Source organism: Calidris pugnax, unplaced genomic scaffold (assembly GCF_001431845.1).
Source record: "Calidris pugnax isolate Ruff unplaced genomic scaffold, ASM143184v1 scaffold24, whole genome shotgun sequence".
In the NCBI taxonomy this organism is placed as follows: domain Eukaryota; kingdom Metazoa; phylum Chordata; class Aves; order Charadriiformes; family Scolopacidae; genus Calidris; species Calidris pugnax.
In genome coordinates this window covers 16,335,404-16,362,661 of record NW_015090922.1, presented here as the reverse complement: position 1 = coordinate 16,362,661, position 27,258 = coordinate 16,335,404, and the positions used below count along the sequence as shown (strand labels likewise).

Below are 27,258 nucleotides of genomic sequence, written 5' to 3'. Positions count from 1 at the left end.
CTCCCTCCCCACCCGCTTTGCATGGTGTGCTCGTTGACCGCACAGGTAGGGACCCCCCCTCGCTGGCAGCCCCTCTCCCCACCTCCGGCCGCGGGGCTGCGGTGCGGGGGCGGGCAGGGGGCGAGGAAAGCCGGCCGTCGGTGGCCGGGCGCCGGCAGGCTGCCCATCGCCCCGGCCCCGCTTCTCCGTGTTGCTCGGCGGTCACCTCGGGCTCCGGGGCTGGAAGCCGGGCAGCAGCCGGGGTGGGGTGCAGGAGGAAGGGAGAAGGTCACAAAAGGGAAGCGCTGCTTGGGCTTGCTGCGACAGGAAGAGGTTGTCACGCCTGGGAGAGATGGATTCGGAGACTCCCCCCTGCTTCCTGCAGTCTGTCTTGAGGGGGGTGCCAGGACCCAGCTTGTCTGGGTCACTGCGAGGGAGGGCAGCAGGGGAGAGGGCTTGGGGACGCGGCAAAGCTGGGGGTCGTGGCTGGAGGCTGCTCCCAGCTGGAGGTTGGCTGGAGGAGCAGGAGGCGCAGAGTGGGGCAGGCCGGGTACCAGCACAGCCTTGGCTCCAGGTATGCTGCAGTGTGTGTGTGTGTGTGTCCCAGCTGATGACTTTTCTGGATTCCAGGCAGCAAATGCCAAAAAGGGTGAGGAGCAGAGTGCTCTCCACGTAGGGAGCAGCACGGGGAGGCAGGTGTGTGAGCCCCTTTGTCTGCCCCCACAGATCCTGCTTCCAGGTCAGGCTTCCCAAGAGGAGAGAAAGCAACCCCCCTGGCTAGCAAGCCCCACCTTATGCTGTGGGGCTGGTGGCCCATGGAAGGTGGCTGGGTAGCATAGGGAGGGCAGTGTTCTCCGGGGATGGTGGGTTCTCGCCAGTGAGACCACAGCTCAAAGGGCAGCTTGGAGGGCTGCTCAGAAGCTGGTGCATCACTCGTCCTCTGCTGTTGAGGAGCTGCGGTTAGCAAGTGCTGCATAATCCTGCGTTCTGTGCCTCCTTGGCTTAGGAAGAACATGCGTGCCCGTGCATGGGTATTCTATATATACAGACTTATATTTAGATATAAATAATTGCAGGAGAAGAACACTGAAGTTCAAGGACTGGGAAGCTGTACAAATACTGTATACTCTGCTCTGCAGCTCTCCCTCTATTCCTGCTTCCATTCAGCAACCTCCGGTGCCACGAGCCCAGGCTCTCCAAACAGCTCCTGACCAGTGAAGCTAAACCATGAGGCACCTTTTTAGCGTGAGGACAGGCTTGTGCCATGCTGGGATACGGTCTCTTGCTCCCAGTGGCAGTGCTGGTGCTATGTTCAAGAGAGGACAGTGGCTTTTATGAGGTGCCAGAGCAAGAGGTGGTTTGGATGAAAGAAGCGTAGCAGGGGCAGTGCCCGGGTGAGTTTCCCTCGCCTACAGTGTCCCCTGCCTCACGGGGATTACGAGAAGAACGTCTGGGCTTTGATTGCTCTGCGGTGGCTGCCAACGAGGGTGTCAGTATAATCTTCCCCTGTGGGAGCCGGCGGAAGGGCTGCAGCCCATGACCTGCACTGTTTAGGCTAAGAGCACGCTTCCCGCGGCCAGGAGCTATCACAGACTTGCACGAAGCAGCTGGTGGAGGAGAGGGAAGCTGCAGCCTCTCCTGACAGTTCCATGCTTGCTGGTGTCTCATCTGATGCAATGAGGAGAGAGACCTTGGTGGGGAGCTTGGATTCATGGACTGACCAAGGGCAATCCTCTTGTCTTTAGAAATATTGGGGGGGGGTGTGTTCCTGCTCCCCTATAGTGCCTGTGTAGGGCAGTATTGGCAGTGCCATGTCCTCATTTCCATCAGGACGAACTGCTGCTGCCAGCATTGCTGAGCATCCCAGGAGTGTGGCTGAATCCCACCTGTAAGGAGCCTTTGGCCAGGGCTGGCAGGGAGCCAGAGGAGATGTCTGGGGACTGGAAAATGGGAAATGAGCTCTGTCTCAGTTGAAGGTGCCTCATCCTGACGTATCTTGGGTCATTGTACCTTGGAGCCGTGCAAGACTTCAGGTGCTACTCAGCTTGTCCCAGCAAGGCAAGTAGCAAGAGCTACTGGCTGGAGCTGGCTGGAGCAGGCTGGCTGAGCCCTTGTTCCCTGTTGGCATCACATGCCCTGCACTTAATGGTGGTGAGCTGAATCTCACTCAGCAATGCATTTCCACCTTGGAGGGTATGAAATGCCAGGGGACAAGCTCTTCAGCCTGGAAATAAGCGAAAAAATGTCCTTGTCCTGCTGCTCAGGTGGGATCCAATGGAGGGAACCAGTCCTCCTCCAAGCTGCTCTGTAAAATGGAGACCTTGGTACCATTGCAGGAGCTGACTGCTGGCAGGGTTCCCTGGCTCCTAGATGCTCAGCCTTCCCCTTTCCTCTGCAGTTGGCAACGCTGCCAACCTGGGGCTGAGCCAGCTCTTTCTTCTAGGCAGGTAGTTCCTGACTCTGGGCAGTTGGCATGTGGGGTGTGGTACGGGGGTTTGCTGGGACCATCCTGACCAGGAGTTGTCCATGTCTGTCCAGGGCCTTGGAAGACAGTAGCAGTTGCTAGAAATCCTCCCCACCTGCCTTGTTCTGGGGATTTGAGGTCAAAGGGGACAGGGCTCATTTAATTGTTGCATGATGTAAGCAAATCGGCAGGGCAGGGCCATGGGAACTGATGCTCAGGAATCCCACTGGAGTCCCCTGTAAGCTGCTGCCCCCAGCCTGGCACTCAGGAGCTACCCGGGCCTTCAGGCTGCTGCTCTGGGGCATTTGGTTCATTTTTTTTCAGACCTGTAGGTCTCTGCGACACCTAACCCTGTGAACCCTGGGACATCTTGTAAAGTGAGGGCTTAGCATTCTGGGGGTGAATTGGGGGTTTCAAGCTGGTCTCTGCAGGGACAAGTAAGTGAGAGGTGCAGGAGGTGAGGTGATGGGAACACTTGTTCAATAGAGGGATGGTAGATGGGGCCAGTGACAGGCTGGTTCAGAGGGGAGCTTTGAAGAGCTTGAAGGATTTCTGGAGTTGTTTAGCATTCAAAGTTGCAGGGTCAAGGTTATAGGGGCGATGAAGGTATTTTGGGCCATATGCTTGGCCACCGGGGTTCTGGGCAGGTTTACCCCCTTGAGGGTTTTTTGAGAAGAGGATTCCTCAGATCTCAAAGGAGTTTAGTGCAAGCAGTGATGGCCCTCTCTTCTACTGCCTGTGCCTTGCGGGCACCTCCATTTGCTTCACGGCTGCTCAGAAGTCATCCCATCCATCCCTTCCCATCCCAGAGCAGCAGCTGCAGGTGTGGGATTCCATCTCCTTTCACCTCAGGGACAACATCAGAGCCAAACACTATGTACGAGGGAGGGGACGCCGTAGCAATGCTCTACCCCTTGCCCTTCCCAATGTGTGGTACAATTAGCGCCCAGACGGCTGGCAAGGGTTACCCCATGAGCTCTACATGGTGAACTGAAGCACAGAGAAGAGCATCGACTGGGGTCCCACAAAGGGGTTGGCCGAGCCATGGCTGGGCCAGTTCTGCCCCCCCCCGGCACCGTGGAGATGTGGGGGTGCCCCTGCAATAGCAGATTTGCTCACTGCTCTCCAGTGCTCGAGCCTGAGCAATGGGGGAGGTCCCAGTGATGGAGGGAAGCCCTGTTTGCAATGAAGTAGGGCAAGCCTTTCTCCTCGTTCCATCAGACTGCAGCGGGCAGATGATGATGGCATTTATATCAGAGCCTGTTCTCCTCCCAGGGACACTGTTCTGGGACAGAAAGGATTTACCTTTCCCCAGCTTTCTCTTTCTCATCTGCGTGTTTGCTGTGCTGGACTTCCCCAAGGCTGGTAAAGAGCTCGAGGGGGCAACCTTATTCAGCTGCTTCTGTGGGGGGAAGCTGCGGAGCCGGTTGTTTGCTCCTGTGAGCCCTTTGCAGCCTGGGAGAGGAGCAGGGATGCTGCAGTTCCTACTGGGATTAGACTCCGCAGCTGGCTCCTCCTCTGTCTCTGCTGTGGTCGTATCCCGTCATCGGCACTTGATCAGCTTTCCAAAACCCCACCAGCACGGGCGATGTGTGTGTGTGTGTGTTTCACCTCAAAAGCCTAGGAAAAAACTGGGTTGTAAACAGTTTACAGCAGGGGTTAGCGTGACCCTGTAAAAGCGCTGCAGTGTCTAAATGCTGCGTAGTCTCCTCCTAGGAGGAGACTAATGCGTGGACTAGAGCCCTGCTAACACAGTTCCTGGAACCGCGCCGGGGCTGCACCGCGCTCCCTGCCCCGGCTGGGTCACCGCAGCGGGGCTTGCCCACATCTCCGCAGGGCGACAGCCACCATCGCCCTTCTCCCGGGCAGGACGACGCAGGCAGTGTGGGATGCGAGGGGCCAGGGAGCCACGGGGTGCTGGAATTTGCTTTTCTGAGACAGACCTGGCCGAAGACCTGTCTCCCCGGTGCCCCTTCCCCGACTTGTCAAATGAGCGAGCTGGACGCTTTGCTTTATTCCTTGGGCTCCATTTGCAGTTCCCCCCCCCTACCCCAACAAGGCACTGTTTCTGTGCAAGCCCTCACACGGTTTGTGGGTGCCTGGCATCTCCTGCTCAGACCCCCTGTGCTTCATCCTCTGGCTGAGCAGTCCCCTTGGAGCCCCCCGGCCAGGGCTGCCGCTGCCGGGGAGGGTTTGCAAGGCAGAAGGCAACGGTGGGAGAGGAAACCTCAGCCTCCTGTGTACTGGCACAGCATTCCAGCACGGGAGAGCCACGCTGCAGCCCAGTGAAGGCTGAGGGATCCAGGCAGGCTCTCCTAACCACAGCATGGACCTGAGCAGGGAGGGCACAGCTCTCCTGCTGGTGGACCCCCCTCCCTCTCCCCAATCCCTTTTCTCTTCCCTGGGGTTCTGTTCTTGCCCCATGACTGTGAGGCTGCTGCAGTGGAGGGTCGCACTGGGAAGACTGGGACACACGCGTCCGTGCTGGAGCTGCCAAGCAGAACCACCCCATGCCCCGCAGTGTTGCCTGCAGACCACCACTACCCCACCTGGGTAGTGCTCTTCCCCGGGCTCTGAGTCTCTGTCACTGGTTCTCCCGCTCAGCCAGTTGCCTCGAAGAGGGGGGCTTGATGCTGCTGATGCTCGGGGGACCCCCAGAGGATGCCACACCATTCCCCTTGCCACCGGCGGTCCCCCTGGATGTGCCACTTGCTCTGCTCATGGCAGGCTGGCTGCTGGGGTGGGCAGGAGGGGAAGCTCACTGCCTCCAGGAGAGAAACCTCTGTTGGAGATCTGGGCCAGATCCAGCCCTGCTAATCGCAGTGGCAGAAGTCCCACTGGCATGGGGTGGACCAGGCTTTGGCAAGGTGTGGGGAGGAAAGATTAGCATGAGACTCTAGGGGACCAAGCCAGGGCTGAGGGGCTTTTCAGGGAGAGAAGGGGGGACTTCTTAGAGGAAAGAAGAGCCCAAGATCTCTCCCTAGACCTGCCAGTGGTGTTGTGACCTGTGTTTCTTGCTTTAATTTTTTGTGCAAGAGTTAAAGTGCCCTCCACTACTTTCTGGTGGTGTGAGTCCACTAAGCTCTTTGGGATCCCTGGATGAAAGACCTCTCCAGCCCAGTGCGCTCAGGAATGGAGGAGGGATGGGGCCAGACTTGAGCTTCACTGCCCTCAGTGGTGTCATTACTGCTGGTGTTAGCCCCCACAACGTCAGAGGTGAACTCGGGAGCCATGCTGTGTGCTGCTGGGGAAGGAGAGCAAAACTGAATGCCTCTTAGTGAGTTTAGTGGCATCTGCACAAGGCTGGGGTTCTTGTCCCCCCCTCTCACTTTTGGATATTGTTGGGTTGGATGGCATTAGGGTTGGATGACATCAAGTCTCTTGTGTAAGAAAACAAATAACCTCTTTGCACGTTCTCACTTTGGCTGTGATAATGTCAGGTCTCACTGACCAAGTTGGATCAATACTTGAGACTTCAGGGCATTGCAGAGAATGACAGAGGTGGGGTTTTTCCCATGTTTTTTGTGAAACCCTGCACAGTTCCTATGGTGAAGACACCAGTGCAATCTCTTTTCAAAGTCCTACTGCTGAAGTCCTGCCGTTTCCTCACCATGAAAGACCTGAGAGCAGTTTTTCCTGAAGTGTGGGATTTTTGTCTGTCACAGCCAAATCACAGTGCAGGCAGGGACATTTACTGGCAGCCATGACCCACCACTTGCCCTCCCTGTTGCTGCAGATGGGTAGGGTACTCTTCCAGCCTCAACACATTTTAGGACATTATTCCATATTCGTTTTCTCTCCCACCAGAGGTGGCTGCATTTCAGTTGCAGAAAAGTACTTTCCCGATTGTGTGGTTTATAAAGCACTTGAGAAGCACTTCAGAGCCCTCTGGGCTGCCAAGTGTTGTGGGAATCGCCATTACTAAGCAGAGGCTTTTCCAGCTGCAGAAGGTCCGTTTCTCTTCCTTACAGGCATCCCTGGGCTGCTTGTGCTGCCCTGGTAAGAAAAATCTGAATGTTGCTGTTGGTCGTTTCTGGGAGAAGGGCAGAGGTGAGAGATGTGGTGGGGTGAGCTGGGGTGAGGTGTTTGGGTGGGCCGACCCATCAGTTAGAGCTGCCTGTGCTGGTGGGAGGGGTGCAGAAGCTGAGGTATGTTGGGAAGATCTCCCAGCCTTCATCTTGCTGTGCTTCAGTATCCATCCCTGGGACGTGGCAGTGGTGCGGGTTGCTCCCCATTGAAGAAGGGGGATGTTTGGGGTGTGGGCTGGCAGAGTTGCCCTCTGCCACTCTCCTCCACATCCAGCTGGACTCTGCCTGTTTTCCAAGGAGGGGCAAAGCACCACTAAGGAAAGCAGGAGGTGACAGCTGCCCACACTGCAGGAGTGCCATCCTGGGAGATGCTCCCCTTCCCCCTGCCGCTGCAGCCTACTGACTCCTCTCTTGTTTTCTCTCCCCTTCTCCTGGTCCCCCGGAGCAGCAGCGGCCGGTGAAGCAGTCTCTCAGCAAGTCCCTGTGCCGAGAGTCCCACTGGAAATGCCTGCTGCTGTCCCTCCTCATGTATGGCTGCATGGGAGCCATGACCTGGTGCCATGTCACCAAGGTGACCCGGCTGACCTTTGACAGCACTTACAAGGGCAAGTCCATGATGTACCACGACAGCCCCTGTTCCAACGGCTATGTCTACATCCCCTTGGCCTTCCTGGTGATGCTCTACGTGGTGTACCTGGTGGAGTGCTGGCACTGCTACACCCGCAACGAGCTGCAGTACAAAGTGGACGTGGAGAGCGTGCATGAGCGTGTGCAGCGGATGCAGCAGGCCACCCCTTGCATCTGGTGGAAGGCCATCAGCTACCACTACGTCCGCAGGACACGGCAGGTTACCCGCTACCGTAATGGGGACGCCTACACCACCACCCAAGTGTATCACGAGCGGGTCAACACCCATGTGGCCGAGGCCGAGTTTGATTATTCCAATTGTGGAGTTAAGGACATCTCCAAGGACCTCATTGACTTGGAGAGCTACCCAGCCACGCGGCTCCGCTTCACCAAGTGTTTCAGCTTTGCCAATGTGGAGTCGGAGAACTCCTACCTGACCCAGCGGGCCCGTTTCTTCACGGAGAACGAGGGCCTAGATGACTACATGGAGGCCAGGGAGGGGATGCACCTCAAAAACGTGGACTTCAAGGAATACATGGTGGCCTTTTCCGACCCAGACAACCTGCCTTGGTATGTATCTCACTATGTCTTCTGGGTGGCAGCTCTGCTGACCCTATCCTGGCCCCTGCGGGTGCTAAATGAGTACCGCACCTCCTACGTCCATTACCACGTGGAGAAACTCTTTGGGTTCGACTACGTGGCGGTGACGCCGGCTGAGGAGCGCACCTTCTGCCGGAGGATGCCCCGCGTCAACACAGTGGACAGCACCGAGCTGGAGTGGCACATCCGATCCAACCAGCAGCTGGTGCCCAGCTACTCGGAAGCGGTCCTGATGGACTTGGTGGGGCTCTCCGGCTGCACCAGCTACTCCGCTTGCCGGTACGGGGGCTACCGGCAGAACTGCGAGCGGTGCCACAGGACTATAAGCAGCTCCTCCATCTTCTCCCGCAGTGCCCTGAGCATCTGCAACGGCAGCCCCAGGATCCCCTTCAGCAGCAGCCGCTTCTCCCTGGGCCGCCTCTACGGCTCCCGACGCAGCTGCCTCTGGCAGAGCCGGAGCGGGAGCCTGAACGAGCAGAGCTGTCCCACCGAGCAGACCCGCCTCTCCAGCCAGGTGACTGTGGAGGAGGAAGACCCCCCTCCTTACCAGGACGCCCTCTACTTCCCAGTCCTCATCGTGCACCGCAATGAAGGCTGCCTGAATCATGACCACCGTCACCTCCACCGCAATGGGTCCTGCGTGGAGACCTCACTGTGAAAGCAGAGGGCGGTGAGATCTCGTTGTCCGTTGCCTGGCCCGAGCCAGCACAGGATTTGGGGAGAGGAGCGCAGGGGAGGGAGATGGCCCAGGAGGACATCAGGATGGAGCATCTCTGGCAGCCAGTGAAAGCTCTCTCGCTGTGGCTCTGACCTCCTGGAGGGGTGAGTGCTGATGCTCCCTCTGACATGGCACAGAACTCTAGACCAACCACCACATGCAAAAAAAACCAACCCAACCAAACCAACCCCAAAACTGTAATTCATGGCATCAAGATCCAAAGGGGGGAATAAAAAGACAGGCCTGATGCAGGGAGTGGGGTGCTTTGGCTCCCAGCCCTGGCTCCAGGCTTGCTTGTACTCCGAGGAACCAGCAGCCACCAGAACGCGTCCTACTGCACCTCTGCCCACCATGCTGCCCAGGCTGGAGAGAGACCCCTCGCAGGGTGGAGGGGAACGGGCCCTTGGGGAGCAGCGTGTAACTGCCTGTGCCTAAAGGTCCGGGGCATCCAGGTTAGAACAAAGGCTGAAAGCCACCAATCCGGCTCTTCCCCTTCCCCCCGACCGTTCCCCACCCTCCCCACTTTTTTTTTTTAGACCATGCTTCGACTGTTACTCTGCTCTCACTGCTGGGAATGGCACTGCCTCCAGAGGATCCCAGGCTCGGCTCCTTAGGAAGCCTCGGCACGCCAGCTCTGAGAGTCAGCATCCCCTAGGTAAAGGGCTTTTGGTTTGGGGTCACAGCAGGCAGGCGGCACTGGGGAAGGGACGAATGTGCAAACCCAGATGGAGGGGAGACCGGCGGCGCTACTGATCCGCTTGCTGGAGGAGGGCTCAGCTGGAAGGAGGCAACGGGAGGCCCCCGATGAGCTGGGGAAGGGCAAGAGGATGGCACTGGGAGAGAGACGTCCTGGTAACAGGCGGTGCGTCAAGCGGCTGGGGTCCCTTCCTGGCTTTGAAGTGTGTCCTAATCGGTTCAGACAAGCATCAAGGAAGGCTCTGGTAGGTTCAGCTGCAGTTCACCTATTGATAATAGAGCAGCAGAGTGGTGCATGCCTGCAGGAGTGAATTTTGCATGAGATCAGGCTGGGCTCTGGCTGCACACTCTGAGCTGCGGGCTCCTGGCAGCCTGGCTTTGGCAGAGGGCTCTGAGAGGCTGGTGGGGAGAAATGCAAAAGCACACTGGAGCATGGGGAACCTGGGCTGGGGAGATGGGGAGCAGAGGGCTTCCCCCTCTGTGGAGCCCCACTGTGGGTGCAGGACCCGCAGCTGGCAGGCAGGGAGGCGTCTGCCATGAGGGATGCTCTGCAGAACAGAGGCTGGGAATACACTGGAGGGGAACCTGCTTAAAACCAAGCGGTTTGCACTGCAGACACTTTTGCAGAGAGGTGTCAGGCTGTGATAAGTGAGGTGGCTTCTGTGTAGCCCATTAGCCTCTGGCTTCCTCTGCCTTGCTCTTGTCAGGACAGGTTGGCCTGCTCTGAGCTGTGTGCTGCCCCTCTGTCCTGCTGGAAAGGATCTTGGGGATGCTGGGCAAGGAGCCTTCATGTCACTGAAGCTGCATCAGTGGCTGCAGCATGCAGGCACACAGCTTTTCCTTCTCTGTCAACACATCCCCAGATCTCTCACGTCCCTGTTCTCAGAAAAGCTGTCTCCTTTTCAGGCAGCTCTTTGGGGGAGTGCGTGCCAAATCAGCCAGCAGTTTCTCCAGACAGCGCTGCTCCTCAGCCTCACCATGGTTCCCTCATCCACCGGGGCAAACAACAGCTGAGAACAGCACGTCTTGGGTGACAAGAGCAAGTCTATTAGAACCTGGGCGTTTGAGCTTGGTGCCTGCCTCTGCATCCTTCGCAGAAGGGCAAGATGTAACATCAAACAGTAAGGCTTTTTATTTAGTTCAGCCAGACTTCCCCCTGCCGATTTATTAATGAAGGGTCTGTTTCTCTACTCACTGCTTCCTCTCAGGTCCTGGGAAGGCTGCAAATGCACCCTTCCACCACATCAGTCCTCTTTTGAAACTCATCTCTTGCTGGCAAGACTGGAGCGATCAGCACCTGGGGAATTTCAAGGCTCCACTTGGCATTGCCTCTGGAGTGGTCTGTTCTTCTGCTTTTTGTGCCTTGCATGCCCTGGTCAGTGTCTCTTGCCCTTGTCCTCCTGGATCTCAAATTCTGGACTCCAAACAACGGCGATTTGAGCAGAAAGGCTCTTAAAATCCCACTTTGTTATGATTCTATCTTGTAATCTGCCCTTACTATAAGTACCAGACCTAGATGTTGGCTTAAATAGAGGGTCCTTTTGAGAACAGGGAAGCATAAGGTCTCCAGTGTGGATGCATCCTTCTCCTCGTTTTGTTCTCATCATCATTGGCACAGATTCAGACTGGGTAAAAGCGGCTACAGCCCTCTTGGCTGCTCTGGGATTTTCTTGCTTAGTGATGACATTTGGCTTGCTGAGCGCTTGTGCTTCTCTTTCCAAGGGCCTAATGTAAGCCAAGGCTGATGCTGAGGGTCCTCATGACTCTGGGGAGTTAATGGTGTGTGCTTGTATGTCCTGGTGAATCAGGAGACGTTCAGTCAGTGGAGCTGCAATGGGTCATTAGTGAGGAACATGGTCCGCTTGTCCTTCCCAACATGTTGTCTTTGAAATCTACACATTGCTTAAATTAGGATGCGATGGCTCATCTTTCTATCTCCAGCCTCCAAGGTGCCTTGGACAGATGGATTTATCAAAGGTTTGGCAGGCCTTTTAGCTCCCTGGGGCAAAGACAGTCCTCAGAATAGGGACAGATTAGTAGGGTCTCTGTGCCCTCATCTTTTAGCACCTGCAGCAGAGTTCTGCTTTCAGGCACCTAGTCCTCTAACTGCCTCAATTTGTTCCTCTGGTCCCATTTTCACCCATGAAATCTTAGTCTGGACATGGTCTGTCCAGGTGGATATACGTGTTTTTGAGGCATGGCTGCTGCTCTGGCCTGTGGGATCCATGCAGAGTCTTCCTGCTGCTGAACACCTTCCCCATGCACACAGTGCCCACCATGGCCAGGTCCCCAACATAGTCCCGGTGCCACAGTCTGCGGCCATGCAAGGCCCACAGCACCCTGAGGAGAAGCAGAACCTCTGTCACCAGTGCTTTCTGCTGCATGCCAGGATTTCTCAGAGATCCCTTCCTCGTATTCTTGGCCCTCCTGCCCCACTGCACCTGGGGAAGCTGCTCCACCTCGGTCCAGCCTGTTCCATTCTTGCCAGGCTGGAGACCTTCCTGCCCTGTCTTAGGCTCAGGAAAGGGGGATTGCATACTTGGGCATGGGAGGGAAGCGGGACGGGGCATGAGGGACAGGAGCTGCCTGGTTGCTTGGCAGAGAAGTGGTGGAGCTGAAGAGGACAGACTGAAGCAGGGGTTGGGTGGGACACAGCTGGCAGGAGGCGTGTGTGTACATAGGTGACCTCCTAAGTGTTGGCGAAGGACGCTGCTGCCCTGTGCAAAGGGCAGCTGATTTAATTCTCCTTGCAGCTCAGGTTATCAGCACAGATACCCCAAAGCCAGTCTGTCCCTGTCCTGGCGCACAGCCTCTCCGTGGTGGAGTGGTCCCATGTCCCCCGGCAGGCAGACATCCACCCGCCACAGCTCCGGGCTGAGCAGCAGTCAGGCGCCTGCTCTTCCCGCAGACTTGTGTCTGCTCTCTGCCGTGTCTGTGTCGGTGACGGCGATTCCTTTGGCAGCTCAGTCGATGGCCCAGTCTGCTCCTCTCATGATAGCCTGCTCCCTGATATCTAACCTGAATTCTCCCTGCTGCATCTTAATCCCATTACTTCTCCTCCATTGACTGGTGAGTTTAATTGGCTCTGCTTCTTCTCCCCATGGCCTTCCCGGCACAGGCAGGCGTTATCTGGCCTCTGCAGCCTTCCCTTCCCCAATGCCAGGGTCTTCTCTCCCTCAGGACCTTACAGGGCAAACCCTGGCTTGCGTGATGGTGCGGAAGTTTTCCCTGTGCAGTGAGTCCATCCTTCCTGCTCCGAGCCTGGACTGGGCGAGAGGAGGGGGCCAAAGGTGCAAGGGGTGCTTTGGTCTGTCAGGCTGGCTGTGTCCTCATTTCTGGTGCAGAAGATCTCTTCAAAGCAAGCGAAGCACACAGCATGGCCGGCCCTTTAGGCAAGGAAAGCAGGACAGCCCGCATCACCCTTAGGGAAGGTGAAAGCCGGGTGCTTGTCAGCACAAAGGGGCAAGAACTAGAGGATCTCCGCAGTCAGACAGCTTTGTTTTTTTCCATACGTCATTCACCCCTTGCAGCTTTCCTTGGGCCAGGAGTCCGGCTCAGCACTGCACTTGTCAGCAGGCTTTCCTCTCCTAGCGGGAGGAGCGAAGCAGGAACGCTGCCAGCTCCTCTTCCTGGCGCCTCGTGGCATTAATGCATCCCTAGAAGAGAGCTAGTCCTCACTGCCGCAAGGCTGGACAATATGTTTAGGCTATTTGGTGTTTCCTGTTGCTGCTGGTGTACTTGCTGGGTACCTAAAAGCTCTCCAGCTTTCCTGAAGTAGAAAAAGAGAGAGAATGAGCGTGTGAGCAGCTCTGGATTAGCTGATCCTCAAGACACATCACCACCCACTTATCCATCTTTCAGCACACACTAGAAGCTTCCCAGATAGTGCCCGGCTCTTTGTTCATGGAGAAACAGGTGGTGACACCAACCAGCCTGGTCACACTTCTTGAGCCCGCTGCATGTCATGCAGACCACAGCAAGGAGGGAGATTTCAGAGAGGGCTTTCGGGCTGAGCAAGTGTAGGGGCAGGTTTGTTAGGACAAGGAGAGAGAATGTCATCTTATGGCCAACACCAAGCCTTCCAGAGCCACACACCAGGCAGATACTCAGGATTAGTGCTGGGGAAGCTACTGTTTTTCTGATTTCAAACAAGCACACCGCCTCCCTTTCCTCTCCCCGTAAAATGCACATTAGAGACCTAGCCTGTCCCTGCTCGCTTTGTTGTCTCTCCCCTCACGCTTGAGAGGCTGCTGAGCTGTTCAGTAACTCTGGTGGATGCCCATGGAGAGGGGACTTCAGGAAGCGGTTTATTGGGTGGAAGTTTAAGAAAGTTAGGTAACATCTGATGCCAGTAACTCGCTGCCTGCTGATCAGCCTGTGGGAGGAATAATATCTTTTAAGCTCTCCCTCCACCCTTTCCTGCCATGGCTTCAGCATTGCTGCCTAATGTCACCAGGGTGCTGCCTTACTTTTAGCAGGGTACAACCTTGCTGCAATGTGCTCCTACTCTGCGGCAGTAGCTGCAGGGCCTGGGTCTGAAATACTCTCCCACCACCAAGAAGCTGTGTTACCAAAGACCTATAAGTCTCAAGTTGTGATAGGTGCTTCTAATCATGTTTCATTTATATTCAATTGTTAGAATACAGGCTGAATGAGTATGATCTGGATCCATATCATCTCAGAAATGGGACATGGTTTAATTGTTAGTGATATTTGGTGATGTTGCGCTCTGCAATATACATGGGCCTAAAGTCTTCACTGACACAGGTTGCATAGGTACCAAAGGTTGGATCATAAGACCTGGGAGCCCAGTGGGGACTTGGGGCTCTTTTCCTTGTGGGCATTCTGGAAAAAGAGGAGAGGGGTTTAGTCACTTTTCAGGTAGAAATGAATAGGCTATGTTCATCACTAGTGTAATTTTATTGAAGCCAGTGGTACTATACCCGTGGGAGCTTGGCTTAGCAGCTCCTCAGAGTGGTCTGTCCTTGAGTCCAGACAAACTGATCTGTCACAGTGTTGCTTTGATGCATAGAGTTCATGTTGGGTCTTGGCCAACATGAATGAATGTTGAATATCTACTGTCTCTGCAAGGAGTGGGTTGAATTGTTCTGCTCTGCTGCCTCCATCACAGCTGCTCCGCCAAGGGAAATGTTATGCCCATGGATGCGATCTCGTCAACACCCTCCAAAGCAAGCTAACAAGCAAATTGACCTCCAACACACTGGGAGAGGAGCCTTCTCCCACAGGACCGTAGCCTTTCCGCACATGAGGGAAGAGAGCTCCCAAGGACGGAACTGAACCTGCAAAACCCATGGCCTCATGGCCTCCCCTTCCTCCTTCCCTCCTCACCTCGTCTGTCTGTTTTGAGGGAGGGACAGTTTCTCTGTGGAGTTCAGCAAGCTCCTCTTCCTGCAGCTCGTAACCAGGCTCTACTAACAGGTACATCATCCACCTATGCAACACTTCCAGGAGCTGACGAGTTATCAGGAGCCCATTACGATGTGCGGCGTGGCCATCCAGCACTGAGGATAAGCACAGCGGCTGCTGGAAAGCTAAGTGGGTTTTATTCCTCCCCTCCTCCCGAGGAAGACTTTTTGTTGGGGTTTTTCGTTTGTTCATTTGTTTTTTGTAAAATTCGTTTGGGGAAATGAAGCTTGTGAGAAATTGGTGCCCATCCTGAACCCTCCCCAGTCCTTCGAACTTTGAGAACGGATGGATCACCTACTGTGATTATAATTTAGCGGACTTTTTAGAGCAAAGTAACTTCACACACAGACACACGAGGTTCTTTCACTCTCCATCAGCACAAGCTGCTTCTGCAATCTTAGCTACTCACATTAGTGAAAGAAAAAGCCTAGCTAGAATGTGGTGAGATGACTTAGTATTTTGTATCAGTCCCGTGGTCCCAATGTCCATTAGCAGTGCCGTCAGCTGCCGTGCCATGAATTCAGGCTTTGGATGGCAGCCCACAAACCGGTCAGGGTGAAAAGGCTTGGAAAAACCCAAGCCCGAGTCTATAGGCCTCTCCAGAGGCAGATGCAGGGAGAGGGTTGGCTGAAAGCAGATGTCACCTCCTGCTCAGCCCAGCCAGAAGCTGGTGGGCTCGGTTTGTGCTGCCCCTGCCCTCCCAGGGGAGCTGGGCGGAGGGGAAGGGAGGTGAGGGCACCCCTGATGAAGCAGCATTCACAGCACCGCTCAGCCAATTGGGAATAAAGATGTGGCAACTAGACCCCAAAATAACAGGATTTCACTTTGGAAATGCCAACGGCTTTTTCAAACTGAAACGAGACTAGTAGCCCTTAACAGCTGTGAGGAGTGTTTCAGGTTGCTGTTCCTTGCTTTAAAAATTTAATTTTTGATGATGAGGTGGGTTTAAAGACTCCACTTCAGCCAGCTCTGTTAGAAATGTGCAGTGCCGGTGGAAAAAATAAATGCTCAAGGAAGACTGGGATGGTGGCCCTGTGTCTTCGCAGGGGGGTAGGCTGATCAGGAGCAGAGGCTGGAGTTTAAAATCTTCCTCTGCCCCTGGAGGTGTGACCTGGCCATCCACCCAAGCGTGTGTGTGTGGCAGGGTGGGCTTCTGCGTGCTGGGACCCGTGGCCCTGGGGAGGGTTGGTGTCTGGTGGCTTTGGTCTGGTGTCACCCATCCATCCTCGTGGCGAGGGCTTTGCAGGGTGACAGAGCATTGCTTGTTGCTCGTGAGAGGAAACTCCTGACCTGGTTTTTGAGAGGAGATGGTGTGAAGTGTCACATTTGCTGCAGCAAGTGGCAGGGAGCAGGGATAAAAGCACGGAGCAAGCTGTGTTTGAGAACAAGCTAATCCCTTGCCTGACTGACTGAAATGAGAGAGCTGCTGGATCTGCTCCCTGGCCAACACTCCCCTGCTCTTCTCACCCTCCCCAAACCTGATGTGCAAACTGTCAGACGGTGGATTGGGTGATGACCTCAGACATGCTGATGGCCAGACCTCACCATATCCCCTGGGTTTACCTGTGCATGGCCTTCCAACAATGCTGCCTGCCCTGGTGTGCCTCGTGCTTGCCTGGTGGAGGGACAGCACAGTCTGCAGAGCGTTGCTGCACAGCCTGGCCTCACTTTTGCATCACTTCGTGTTTTCCCTGAGAATTTCATGGCACTTGTCTGAGCTTTTGTAGACAGGGTAAGTTCAACGGATCGAAGTTAGAAATGAGAAGCCCTTGACGTTTTAGTGGTCCTGATCTCCAGAGCCCTGGTGCTGTCCCTGGGGAGGAGAGGCAGGTTGGCTGTTGTGGCCGTGTGGGACCAGGGGACAGCGTTGTGGTGAAAGCAGCGTGTCTGCTGGGTGATCTCCCAATGTGGGCTCTGTGCTGCTTCTCTGGGACCGAGGGCAGCTTTGCTGTGGGCTGAACAAGGCACAGCCAATGGAAGAGCTAGCTGAGGAGGGCAGAATAGTGTCTACATGCTCAGCAAGATGTGTGGAGAGGAGGGGCTGTACGAGAACAGCTGTAAAAAGCTTTGCAGATGTGGTGGGTTTTGCAGGAGACATGATGCAAGACAGGGCAGGAGGGCACTGTGCTGGAGCAGTGATGCTGCAAGGGAGGGAGGGTTGGGGGGGGAGCGTTGGGCAAAGAGAGGGGATGGGGCATTTGATGGAGAATCCCAAGAGCAAAGTAGTCTTTCAAAGCATGTTCTGGCGAGGAGGCAGGCAGGAGGTATTTCCAAGCTGAGGTGCCCAGGCCAAGCTTCGCTGCATCATCAGAGCAGCGATGTTGCCTCCAAGCCCAGCACTGACAGCTCGAGCACGTGTCACCAAAACCACAATGGGTAATGCAGCCACAAGGTGTAAATGTCACTAATGAATAAATTGCCTTGTGCCTTGGAGAGGCTAATCCATCACGGCCGGGGACGGGGATCTGACAGGCTCGGCTATTTCAGGCACAGCCTGTAGGGAGGAGGAACTGCTTCATTTCTGAGCTGTCCCCTCTGCCTAGGGAAGCCGATGCAGGGCTTGGCTCTGCGCTGCTCCTCAGCTTCCCAGCTGCATGAGCTCAGGCTTCATCCCTCCTCACTGCGACTGAAGGAAGAAGCAGGAGAGGGTCTGGGTTAGCCAAAAGTGCCCTGTCAACGGGGCGTGTGCGCCGTGGCCAGGGATAGTTGGTGAGGGGTTTTGGAAGGAGGCTGCTGCACACAGGGCATGGGTTGAGTAGGTGTCAATGGGGTAAAGCAGCGGGTCCCCAGCAATCAGGAGAGCTTGTGTCAGTTGTCTGGGGTGTTTCAGGCCCAGACGTGTTTCAGGCCAGTAGAACTTGGAACCATGTTTTATAAATTTGCCCTTTACTCCCCAATTCAGTGTCATAGTTTGGCCCTATAAGAGGCAACCTGGAAATGCTCCGAGGCTGCCCCAGCCCAAGCCCTCACCCCATCTGGAGATACGGCTCTACTAGGCTGTCCCGGGGGCAGTGCACAGGACCTCCCTTTTCCCCCCTGCTCTTGAACCCCAACCACCAGCACCTGGGGTGGCTCTGCAGAGGGCCAGCAGGTACGGAGCAGGCAGGGACAGAAGCTCGGCGTGGACAAATCCAGCCCCATCGGCACAGGGGGAGGCTGAAGGCAGCAGCCATTTCCATGCACAGCCTCTGCCCGTCCCCACTGCAGCCCGCTCCCCCACCCCCAGTCGGTGCTCGCAATCAACCTGTCGTCCTGTTTACAACATATGCCAGTGTGACACCTTGCAAATCGATGCCTGGGTTGCTGTGAGCAGAAGTCGCCAGGCTCGGGAAGCCGGCCACCGGCTCCTGCCGCCGCTCAGAGCAGCAGAAGCAGGGCCCGCCATCTGCTGCGGGAGGGAGACAGCCGGGTGTCCCTGCTCCGGCCCGATGGGGTCGTCGAAGTGAAAGCCCTTGTGTCATTCCCTCTCCTTTAATACCCAACCACTCCCCTGTCTCCCCCCCTACACCATCGCTCTGGCACGGACCCACGGGTGGGGGGATGCTCCTAGTTTGGCTGGAGTCCCTCTGCTGCTGAGTGCCACCGAGTGCTGCTCATGCTGCATCAGCAGATGGTGGCGAGAGGGGACACCAGCTCCCAAGCAAGACGCCGGAGGTTGTTTCCTTCTCCAGATGGAGGCCCACAGCTGAGCCCCCCTCCTCAAAGCCCCACAGTATTCTTTGGGTATGGATCTCCCTGGAGAGCTAAGGGCTCCATACTGGCCCTGTGCTGGCACATGCCCTTCCCAGCATGGAGTGGTGTGGGTAGTCCCACACCTCGGTAACCAGACCTGAAGGTGACAAGTGACCCATCAGTGATGGGAGAGTTCACACTCAATCTGCTGTTGCTGACAGGGCTGTCATTTTTACCAGCTTGTGTGGCATTTGGGATGGTTCGAGCCCTTGTAAACTGGCAGATAGTCATTCCTGGGTGTGAGCGAGGGGTGCAGGCTGCTTGGTTTGGACTTTGCTCTTTGGCCAAGAGACTGGTGGGAGGGAAGGCAAAGGGTTTTCCAGGCAGCAGCTACCTGTCTAGGTGTTCCTGTATGTGGCAGCCCAAGAGTATGTTTGGAGGATGCTCAAGAGGTATGTTAACAGTCTTGGCCATTTGCAGGAAGAGAAGCAATGAGTATCCTGGAAAGCAAGTCAGCAATTGTTTTGGGGTTGATATGTTTTCCCAGGCCCTTCCCATCTCTGTTCCTCACTGGCTCTGGTGGCCAGTTCCTCCTCATGTGTCCACTAGCATGTCTGAGGGATCTCATCGCTGCCCTCCCAGCACGAGCTTTCATTGCACAACTGGCTGACCAGACGCAGCCCTGTACTTGGAGCTACAGGCAGGCTTGCCCAGGACCAGGCCACCCCCATTAAGCCCCCACCCTCGCTGCTGGAGCTGTTCCTTCATTGGCCTGATGCTGATCTGGGTCTTTTCTGCTGTTTCTGAACACGAGTTCTCATCTCATTCAGGTGTGTCATTCAGTGAAAATATTTTGTAAATGCAAATAAAAAGAAATAAATCTATTCAATACCTCGGTCTCGAGGATGGGAAACAAGTAGCGGGAGATGCTTGGGTGGGGAGGTTTCACAGCTGCTGCCACCAGTTAGATATGCTGGTGGACGTAGCCCCTGGAGCATCCATGAATAGTTGGGAAGGGAGCTACACAGACCTGCGAGGGCTTGGGGCTGAGCCCTGTTGGCACCCCTTCTGTGGCCACCGCCTCCAGGGACAGCCTCACACTCCATCCTTTCTGATCTATAAGGGGGTGACATGGCACAGGTAAAGGTCCTGTCGGCCGGGGGCCGGCGGCGCCGCAGGCGTCGGTATCCATCCGGCAGAGCAAGGCAGAAGCGGGTACGTGGCGAACAAATTCTTTTGTGAGCACTGGGAAACAAGTTTTTACTTTTCAACTCTGTCAATATGATCTAGCTCTGTCTGTCTCTCTCTATATATGTACAAACAGTATATCACAATGTTGCCTTTTTTGTTGGAAATATCAAAGTACAAAGATTGTAAACCAAATCGGTGTAATAAAAGTTTCGGATGATTCACTGAGGTGGCTGCCAGCGGTGGGTCTGTGGGCGCTGGTGCCGGGCAGGGCTGGGAGACGTGAAGCCCCTGCATTGCTCAGAGGGTGGGAGGGGATGGAGGTCGGGCCCCTTTGCTTAATTCCCTGCTGACCTCTCCTGAGGCAACTGGGTACGTGCCGTCTCCAGTCCCCAGGTGGCCACAGCCCGTGGGACAGGAGGAAGCTGATCCATTTTCAGCTCTGTGGGCCAGCAGTCCTGCAGGAACCCCTCTGGCTTGAAGTCATGTAAAACACAGATATTTCTTTTTGACCAATTTGCATGGAAGATGTGGTGATGCTGGTGAGCATCTGGTTGCAAAGGAGGCTAGCACTGACCAGCAGCTTAGCAACCCAAAGCAGGAAACTGGTGGAGAGACCTATCATTTATCAAATTTATTTTTTTTTTTTACTTTTCACTACCTATATCTGAGACTCCAGAGAGGTTTTGCTATAGAATTGAGTAAACAAATAAATGGCAATACCCAGGAAAAGCTGCTGAGGAACTAGAAACGACATTCCCTGTATCATCTGTGCACCTCACATCCTCCTCAGGAAAAAGCCTAAAATAGTTGTTTTCCCTGAAGGTTGGGTCTCGACTAGACCATTAGATGGTGGAGACTTTGCCTCAGCTGTGTTATAGGTAGAACAACATCCAGTTGCCTGAACTTGCTGCCGGAGCATGTAAGATTTAGTCTTGGGTACAGTGAGGGAGAGAGCTCAAGAGGCAATTTGCTTCTGCAACGCTGCTACAGTCCCATGAGGTCTAATGCCTGGTCGTGTGTGAAGTCATAGGTTGGATGACGGAGATCTAGGAAAGGCTGCTCCTGTGACAGCCACAAGTTGAGTGTTTCTCAGGAATACGAATGAAAACAAGCCTCCAACACTGCACCTGCAAATCTCATTGCTCTCTGGAGCGTTTTCTTCAGAGGAGCGTGGCAGAGGGTTGCTGCAGAGACCCCAGCCTTGCCGCATCCCGGTTGGCCCACACAATTTGGTGAATGAGGTACTCGGTCTCCTGGCCCACCTCTGCCAGGCGGAGATCGAACTCGGTCAAAACCTTGTTATCTGCCAGCCCGTCAAGCAGCTGCTTCCCACCGTCCTGCAAATGGGTGAGAAGAGGGGGTTAAGGGAGGAGATCCAAAAGTGAAGCGTGTTCCTCCCTTTCCTCCTCCCCAGGGCAACTTCTCCTGCACTTCCCTGCTGCTGGTGGTGATGGGGAGCCCATGAGATGGTGCCGAAAGCAACAAAGGCCTTCGCACAAGCCCAAAATGTTGCTCACAGAAGTAGAGAGAGGGACTGTAACCTTATGCAGCACTCAGTGATATGACACATGCTAATGACTCCCTCTGGGTACCGTGTCAGGAGTCCTCACACTCAGGCTGGTTAATTGCATGGCTGGCGATGATAACCTGAGAGGAGTCTCTGCTCTCTCCTGTCCCTGGTTCCCCAGCTCACTGCTGGCTGGGGACAAAGGGCAGATTGATTAGTTGTGCTGCTCCTCATCTCAGCAGCCACAAGAGCCCTGGTGCTGGCCATCTCCTGCCTGGATGCCATTTTCCAGGCTGGGCTGGCTTTCCTGAAAGGAAGATCTCACTCAGCTGAAGCTCAGCCTGCATGAGATGGAAACTGCAATGTAGATAGCCTTGGGAAGGCAACTCACTTTGGGGCCTTCCCCTCCCTTACCTGAAGCACTGTCTTTAGGATGTGACAATTTGACCTTTCCCCCCCACACACAGCTATTCTCTTTCAGGTACCAAATACACCTCCTGCCCCCATCTCCTCCATCCAGGTGGTCCCCTCATCTCTGCACCCTGCCTCTTAGACATTTTGCCAAAAAGGACTGTGCAAAAATGACTGGAGTCTCTTTTTAATGGGGTACAGAGGTCAGAATTGGATGCCTCTCTAGCAAAGACACCCGTTTCCCCAACGGTAATGCCACCGGGCCACTTGTTGGGCTGCTGTGAAGCTTCACAAATGGGTACCAGGAGAGCTCATCAAGAGGAAGATGCAAAGCACAGAGATTATTATTTACTAAGCAAAAATGCTTCTCTCCTTTCCAACCTTTACCCCCTTGTATCATTAAACTCAAATGGTTTTCCACATCCGGGATCATAAAACTCAGAACTCACAAAAGGTTTTCTGCCATCAAATCTTTTTAAAACCGTTGTCAAACACATTCATGCCAATATTCCTGCCAGCAGGGACAGCTGGTCTTGCTGTCTCTTTATTGTGACAGTGAGAAAAATTGAGGCAGCACGGAAAGTTTAAAAGCCAGCATGATTGCATTTGGCTGTCTAGTTTCAGATTTCTAAAGCTCTTTTTAATCAGCAGAAGAGAAGCAGTCTGGTTTGTGGGCACGTTGCATACTGCAGCTCTTAGGGATGTATTAAGATCTGTGGATACCTCTCTGTCTAGAAAATGTAAGCTTGTGGTTTAGGAGCCACTTAGAAGCACCCAGACGTGACACTTTTGACCTACCACACCACTCCAGAGCTGTAGGGTGAGTTAAGGGAGCTCAGCGACAGAGCCAATTTTCTAACAGTCTCCCCTGAGTGCGTGATGGACAGGAGAGATTCTGGGAAGGGTGGCACTATCTTTGTGCTGCTGAATGACAGATGGCACAGCAGATCCAAAGCACAGAGGATATGCATAAGGCCCTCGTCTCATGCAGCCCGTCATTATTATCTACTCCCACGTGTGTGAAGTGGCTGTGATTTTTCCCAGACACACTCCTTGGTTTTCAGCTTCCTGGGGGGAAAATCCCTCTTCACCCAGAATCCCAAAACCTGGAAGCCAGATTCAACCCTGTGAGCAGAGCTAGATGTAATGAGTGAGATAAATGCGTGTGCGTGCACAGGAGATGTCCTTCTCCTTCCTGCCGCCTGCTAGAGTCTCTTCCCTGCTCCCAGACTGATTGTTATTGCAGTGAGACTGCAAAGTGAAGGATGCATTTGCCTCTGTGGCTTCGAGGCAGGGCAGGCTCAGCATCTGCTTTGCAAGACTACCACGCAGGCTCACAAACTGCAGGGAGAAGGGGTTCCTCTTACCAGTCCCAGGTGGTTGCATGAGAAGTTGATACTTGTCAGGGTGGTGTTCTGAGCCAGGACCTGGGAGAAAAGCATGGCAGTTGGCTCTGACAGGTTATTACTTCCCAGATGGATGGACTTCAGGGTGGTGTTGGTCAGCAGGGCACGGCCGATCGCCTCCCCGCCTTCATCCTCCACGCAGTTGAGGCGCAGATTCAGGGAGGTCAAGGTGGAGTTCCCAGCCAGGGCTTGAGCAAGAGCCTGAGCCCCGACGTGACGGATCTGGTTGTTACAGAGATCAAGGATCTCTAATTTGCTGCGGTTGATCAACTTGCCAACAGCTCGTGCCCCCTTATCTCTGATCAGATTGTGGGACAAGTTCAGCTCCACCAAGCAGGGGTGATCCAGCAAGTTACGGACCAGAAGCCTGGTCTTCTCATCGTCCACTTTGCTGCGTGTCAGCTTGAAAACCTGTGAGGATAGAGGACAGGGACACTAAAACAGCCAGCGCTTTGGACTGAGCTTTGTACAAGACCTCAAGAGATTTAAGCCCATGGCCCACCAGACAGGATTCACCTCCCTTCACTTCAGACACCTTTAGCCAGTAGGGTCAAGTAGTTGCTTTTATAGTGGGCAGATACTTCCAGCAGGCAGGACATGGTACTGATGTCCCATGCCTATTCTAGGGAGAAATGGCTCATCTTCTGGAAATCCCTGTTCCTCTCCTCTGACTCCATAGGATCTCTGACACAGGGGGCTAAATTAAAACGAGATAAAGCTGCCCAAACATCTGCAGAGAGTAGCAGCAGAACTCACCCTCCATCACAGTCAAAACATATGCAGAAAGAGATACCCAGCATTGGGCCAGCAAGTTATCATCTCTGCACTCTGCCGGACTGTAACTTCCAAAGGGAAGGGGGCTGCCAGCAAGCAGAATGGGTCCCTGGGTTTCTACCCCAGGCAATTAGAATATCTAACTGAGGAAGAAAGATTTAGTTTGGAACACGTTACTTTCAAGTTGTGGCACATCTTCACAGCGGCAGCCAGGTTGCAGCAGTCCTGGTAAGAGAAGTTAAAGAGGTTCCACTCGAAGTTCATGCCGCAGTCCTTCACGCCGTAAGTGAGATCAAGCTCTTCAAGGTGAGGGAGAGCAGTAATGAGGGCTCCCAGGTTGTAGTGATGCACGGAGACCTCACTGACCTCAAAATCACTCTCTGCATCAGCGAGGTCCTCCTCCTCCTCCTTTTGATCCACCTTCAATGGTGGCAGGAACTGATCAACCTCCAGTTTCTGCACATAGTCTTTGCAGATTGGGATGAGATCTAGGACCTGGTTGGGGTCTGTGGTGTTAGGGATGAAACATTTCAGGATGTTCTCCAGGTGACGTTCAAAGAACATCCTTTTCCAGCTGTCTCCATAGTTGGAGATGTCACAGACTTGCCATCGCTCTGTGCAACACCTCTTCCAGTAGTCCTCATCACTTATTAGGTTGGCAGTCACAGAGAGTGGGAGGCCAGTGGAGAGCCTGTCCAGCACCTTCTTTTGGTGCTCAGGCAGAAGACGGTCGAAAATAGGGTTCTCTGGAGGGGATGAAGAAGAGCAGAGGTTAGTCTGGGCTGTAGGAACCATGGCTGGCACTATGGTTCTGACCGGGCCCTGAGCTGTGTGCCCATGCCCTCACCTCTGCTGATACTGACTCTTTTCTCAGTTGCCAGCAGCTGGTGCAGGGAGCTACGCTGCCAGAAAATGTGTAGGATTCATCTCCTACATTTCTGTGTAGGATTTCTAACTTTTACAATAAAACATCAGCGTAATTGGGTTTACTCCCATAATATTTGGGATCTGCATCAGAAACTTAGCTCCCAGTTTAAACTTAGTTTAAATGCAGTTTATATTCAGAGCAGGACTTCTGCTTCCAAGAGAGCTAATTCAGCCTTACAGGGATGGGAGATCTTGGCCTGTCATTTGCTGAACTTTCTCCCTTTGGTTTCTAAGCATATTGAAGGACAATATTTGAGAGCAACCGCCTGTGTGCTCCTCGTGCAAGTCCTTGTGCCTTTTTATCTTAACTCATGTGTTTGTCTTACCCCAAACAGATTCCTGTTCCTTTCCACTACGACATACTCTTAGCCTTTAGGTTCACCTTGTTTAAACAAAAGTTCTCTTTCTCCCTTCAGGCTCTTTCCTGATACTCACCCTAAGTCTTGGCTGGCTTCTGTCTGGTGGAAGTTCTTTGTGGTAAGAAACACCAGAGAAAAGCCATGTGTACTCACACCATGAATGCTCAGTGACATGTGCACAGTAGTGTTGAATGACAGCAATCATCAGTGGAAAGGTGCATGGGAAATCAGATTTCAAAATACAAAGTGGGGTTAGCTTTATATTTCCTCTGTGTCTGTAGCATTTCCTTCCCAAGGACACCCAGAGTTTTACTACAGCCTTTTCCTGGAGTCTGTTCTCCACTGTCCTACAGCTGGCACTGCAGTGACTTTCTCTGCAGCGTCCCACAACACAAGCAGAGGTGGGATATGTATGGGCAGAACTGGGCTAGCTTCACTCCTGCCCACTCAGGCCACAGCTCAGGTAATGGCATGAGGGTCCCCAAGACAGCAAACACACTGCTTTTATGTGCACCCAACATCGCTCCAATCCATTTGACATCAGACTGGCAGATCAGGCTGATAGGACTGTGAGGGTGTCCCAGCTCAGATCCCCAAGTACCATCAGCTCCTGGCATAGGGCAGCACTGAGCTCCCCTCTACTGTCCCAACACGGACATAGCCCTAGACCTGTCCTTGGTCTTTGCTGCCACTCCACTCAGCCAGCCAAAAAGACCCCTCTCCCATCCAGTTCCCAGGTGAGACATGTTTTTTCTGTCTTGCTATTCTTCATCAGTCCATTTGTTTCAAAAGCACATTCCCTGCCTGAGGATATAACTTGTCACATCGCCACTAAGAGCCGTGGAGAAGGCCTGAAACGGAGTACAATACATATTCTGAGATGGTAGCTCCTCTGGGGAGGGATCAATTCTCCATCTCTCTGTACAGCACTCAGCACAACAGGGCTCCATCCTTGAGTGCTACTGTAATGTGTACAGGAATCAAGAGAAGGAAACAGCAGCTCCTCAGCCTTGGCCACAGTTGAGGTAAGTGAGTCCAGCAGAGCACAGAAGGAAGAAGAAACGATAGGGCAAGGTTAGGGCAGAGTCACACCCTGGATAGCAGTCCAGAGGACTACAGCCATCCCTGGAATGTACAAGTTCGTACTTAGTAACTAAATGGTTTGTTTAACTAGCTGCCTGAGGGGACACTTCTCCCCATCTGTTCCTTTGGCAGGGCTGGGTACCACACTCTGCCTTTCAGATGCATCTGCCTGCCTCGTTGACCCTCTGCTCCCCGGGACTGACACACTCTCTCCATGCAGCCCAAGGGAAACACACTCCCACTTACTTTCAAAATTGTGAACGATGTGCTGGATGCAGAGCTCCGTGAGGTGGGGGACAGTGGCAAGGGACCACTCGGGATCCTCAATGACACGGTGTGTACAGTGGGAGTCAGCAGCCAGGATGGTCTGGGATGGGTACACCAAGGGAGCAGCTGGCTGCTGCATCCCGCTCAGGACCCACTTCTCCCTCAGGAGAAGCAGGAGGAAAATTGCTTGAGAGCAGGAGTCACTGCCACATTTTCCAGCTGGGCTGCCTGTGAAAGAAAAAGGCAACTTTAGAAGGAGGCCAGTGATAAGAATGGTCTGCTCTCCTGTAACACACTTGGCCCCTGCCCTTTGCCTGCCTCCTCTGCTTGGACTGGAAGCACTGCAGCAAAACAACTATTATTCAGCCTTATCTTTATACACTGCCCTGTACAAAGAGGTCTCTAGGCACCACGTGTAATAAGCAGATAATAATGTGGTGTTAATTCAGTGTGCTGTTGAAGAGGATGGACAGGAATTGATTGTTTACTGTCTTTTCCAATCAAAGAAATAGGTGAAGCTGGCAGGAGCTAGGTTTAAAGCAAAGGAAAATGATGGTTCTTCACACTCTCTGCAGTTGAACTGGGGAGTTCCTCGCCACAGGATGTTGTGGATGCTGAGAGTTTGTGCAGGTTCCAGGACAAAACCATGGAATAGAAACCCCCTGAGAGATCCAGTGCACAGAAACCACATCTGGCTCAGCGTGAGTTGAACACAGCTGGAGGCAGGGGGAGCGCTGGGAGGAAAGAAACACACATACTTGCATTGTTTTTTTACTTTTCTCCAGGCATCTGCTTCTAGCCACTGTCAGAGGTGGGATACTGAGCCTGACCATCCCCTAGTTTGATCCAGTATGCCTGTTCTTAGGCCTCTTTAAAGACAGATACTTTACAGATGAATACACAATAAATGTATTTGGGTTTGGGCTTTTTCTGCTTTTTGCAATTACTCTCCAGCTGAACTCCTTCCAAACATCCATTAACTGGTGAGATGGGTCAGACTTGTTTAGACCGCACTGAGCCTAAGCAGATATGAGGGAAAAGAACAAGCCCGGAGCAGAAGGCAGGATGCTCAGTCCTATTAGTTCTGCAGAGCTTTCCTAGACCAAAGTTTCCCATTTGCTG

The 27,258-nt window shown here is 53.9% G+C and overlaps 2 protein-coding genes across 2 annotated transcripts; one reads left to right on the top strand and one right to left on the bottom strand.

Moving 5' to 3' along the window:
- Positions 1–6,412: 6,412 nt before the first annotated feature.
- Positions 6,413–8,577, top strand: TMEM151B (transmembrane protein 151B). Its single transcript, XM_014951082.1, has 2 exons — positions 6,413–6,493; positions 6,920–8,577. Exons 1-2 carry the CDS (start codon positions 6,458–6,460, stop codon positions 8,354–8,356), a joined length of 1,473 nt encoding a protein of 490 aa, XP_014806568.1. The 5' UTR covers positions 6,413–6,457; the 3' UTR covers positions 8,357–8,577.
- An 11,605-nt stretch (positions 8,578–20,182) lies between these two features.
- TCTE1 (t-complex-associated-testis-expressed 1) lies at positions 20,183–26,297 on the bottom strand. The gene is made up of 4 exons (XM_014950595.1): positions 26,116–26,297; positions 23,678–24,246; positions 22,688–23,137; positions 20,183–20,739 (listed from the first exon to the last, which is right to left on the bottom strand). Exons 1-4 carry the CDS (start codon positions 26,273–26,275, stop codon positions 20,563–20,565), a joined length of 1,356 nt encoding a protein of 451 aa, XP_014806081.1. The 5' UTR covers positions 26,276–26,297; the 3' UTR covers positions 20,183–20,562.
- Positions 26,298–27,258: the final 961 nt, after the last annotated feature.

What these genes read in the sequence shown, in the direction of transcription:
- TMEM151B (XM_014951082.1), top strand. Translation starts at nt 6,458, where the DNA reads ATGTTGCTGTTGGTCGTTTCTGGGAGAAGGGCAGAG. An exon ending in TTTCTGGGAGAAGGGCAGAG is followed by an intron (nt 6,494 to 6,919) that starts GTGAGAGATGTG and finishes CCCCCGGAGCAG; the next exon opens with CAGCGGCCGGTGAAGCAGTC.
- TCTE1 (XM_014950595.1), bottom strand. Translation starts at nt 26,275, where the DNA reads ATGCAGCAGCCAGCTGCTCCCTTGGTGTACCCATCCCAGACCATCCTG. An exon ending in CATCGTTCACAATTTTGAAA is followed by an intron (nt 24,247 to 26,115) that starts GTAAGTGGGAGT and finishes CATCCCCTCCAG; the next exon opens with AGAACCCTATTTTCGACCGT. An exon ending in AGATGTGCCACAACTTGAAA is followed by an intron (nt 23,138 to 23,677) that starts GTAACGTGTTCC and finishes CTATCCTCACAG; the next exon opens with GTTTTCAAGCTGACACGCAG.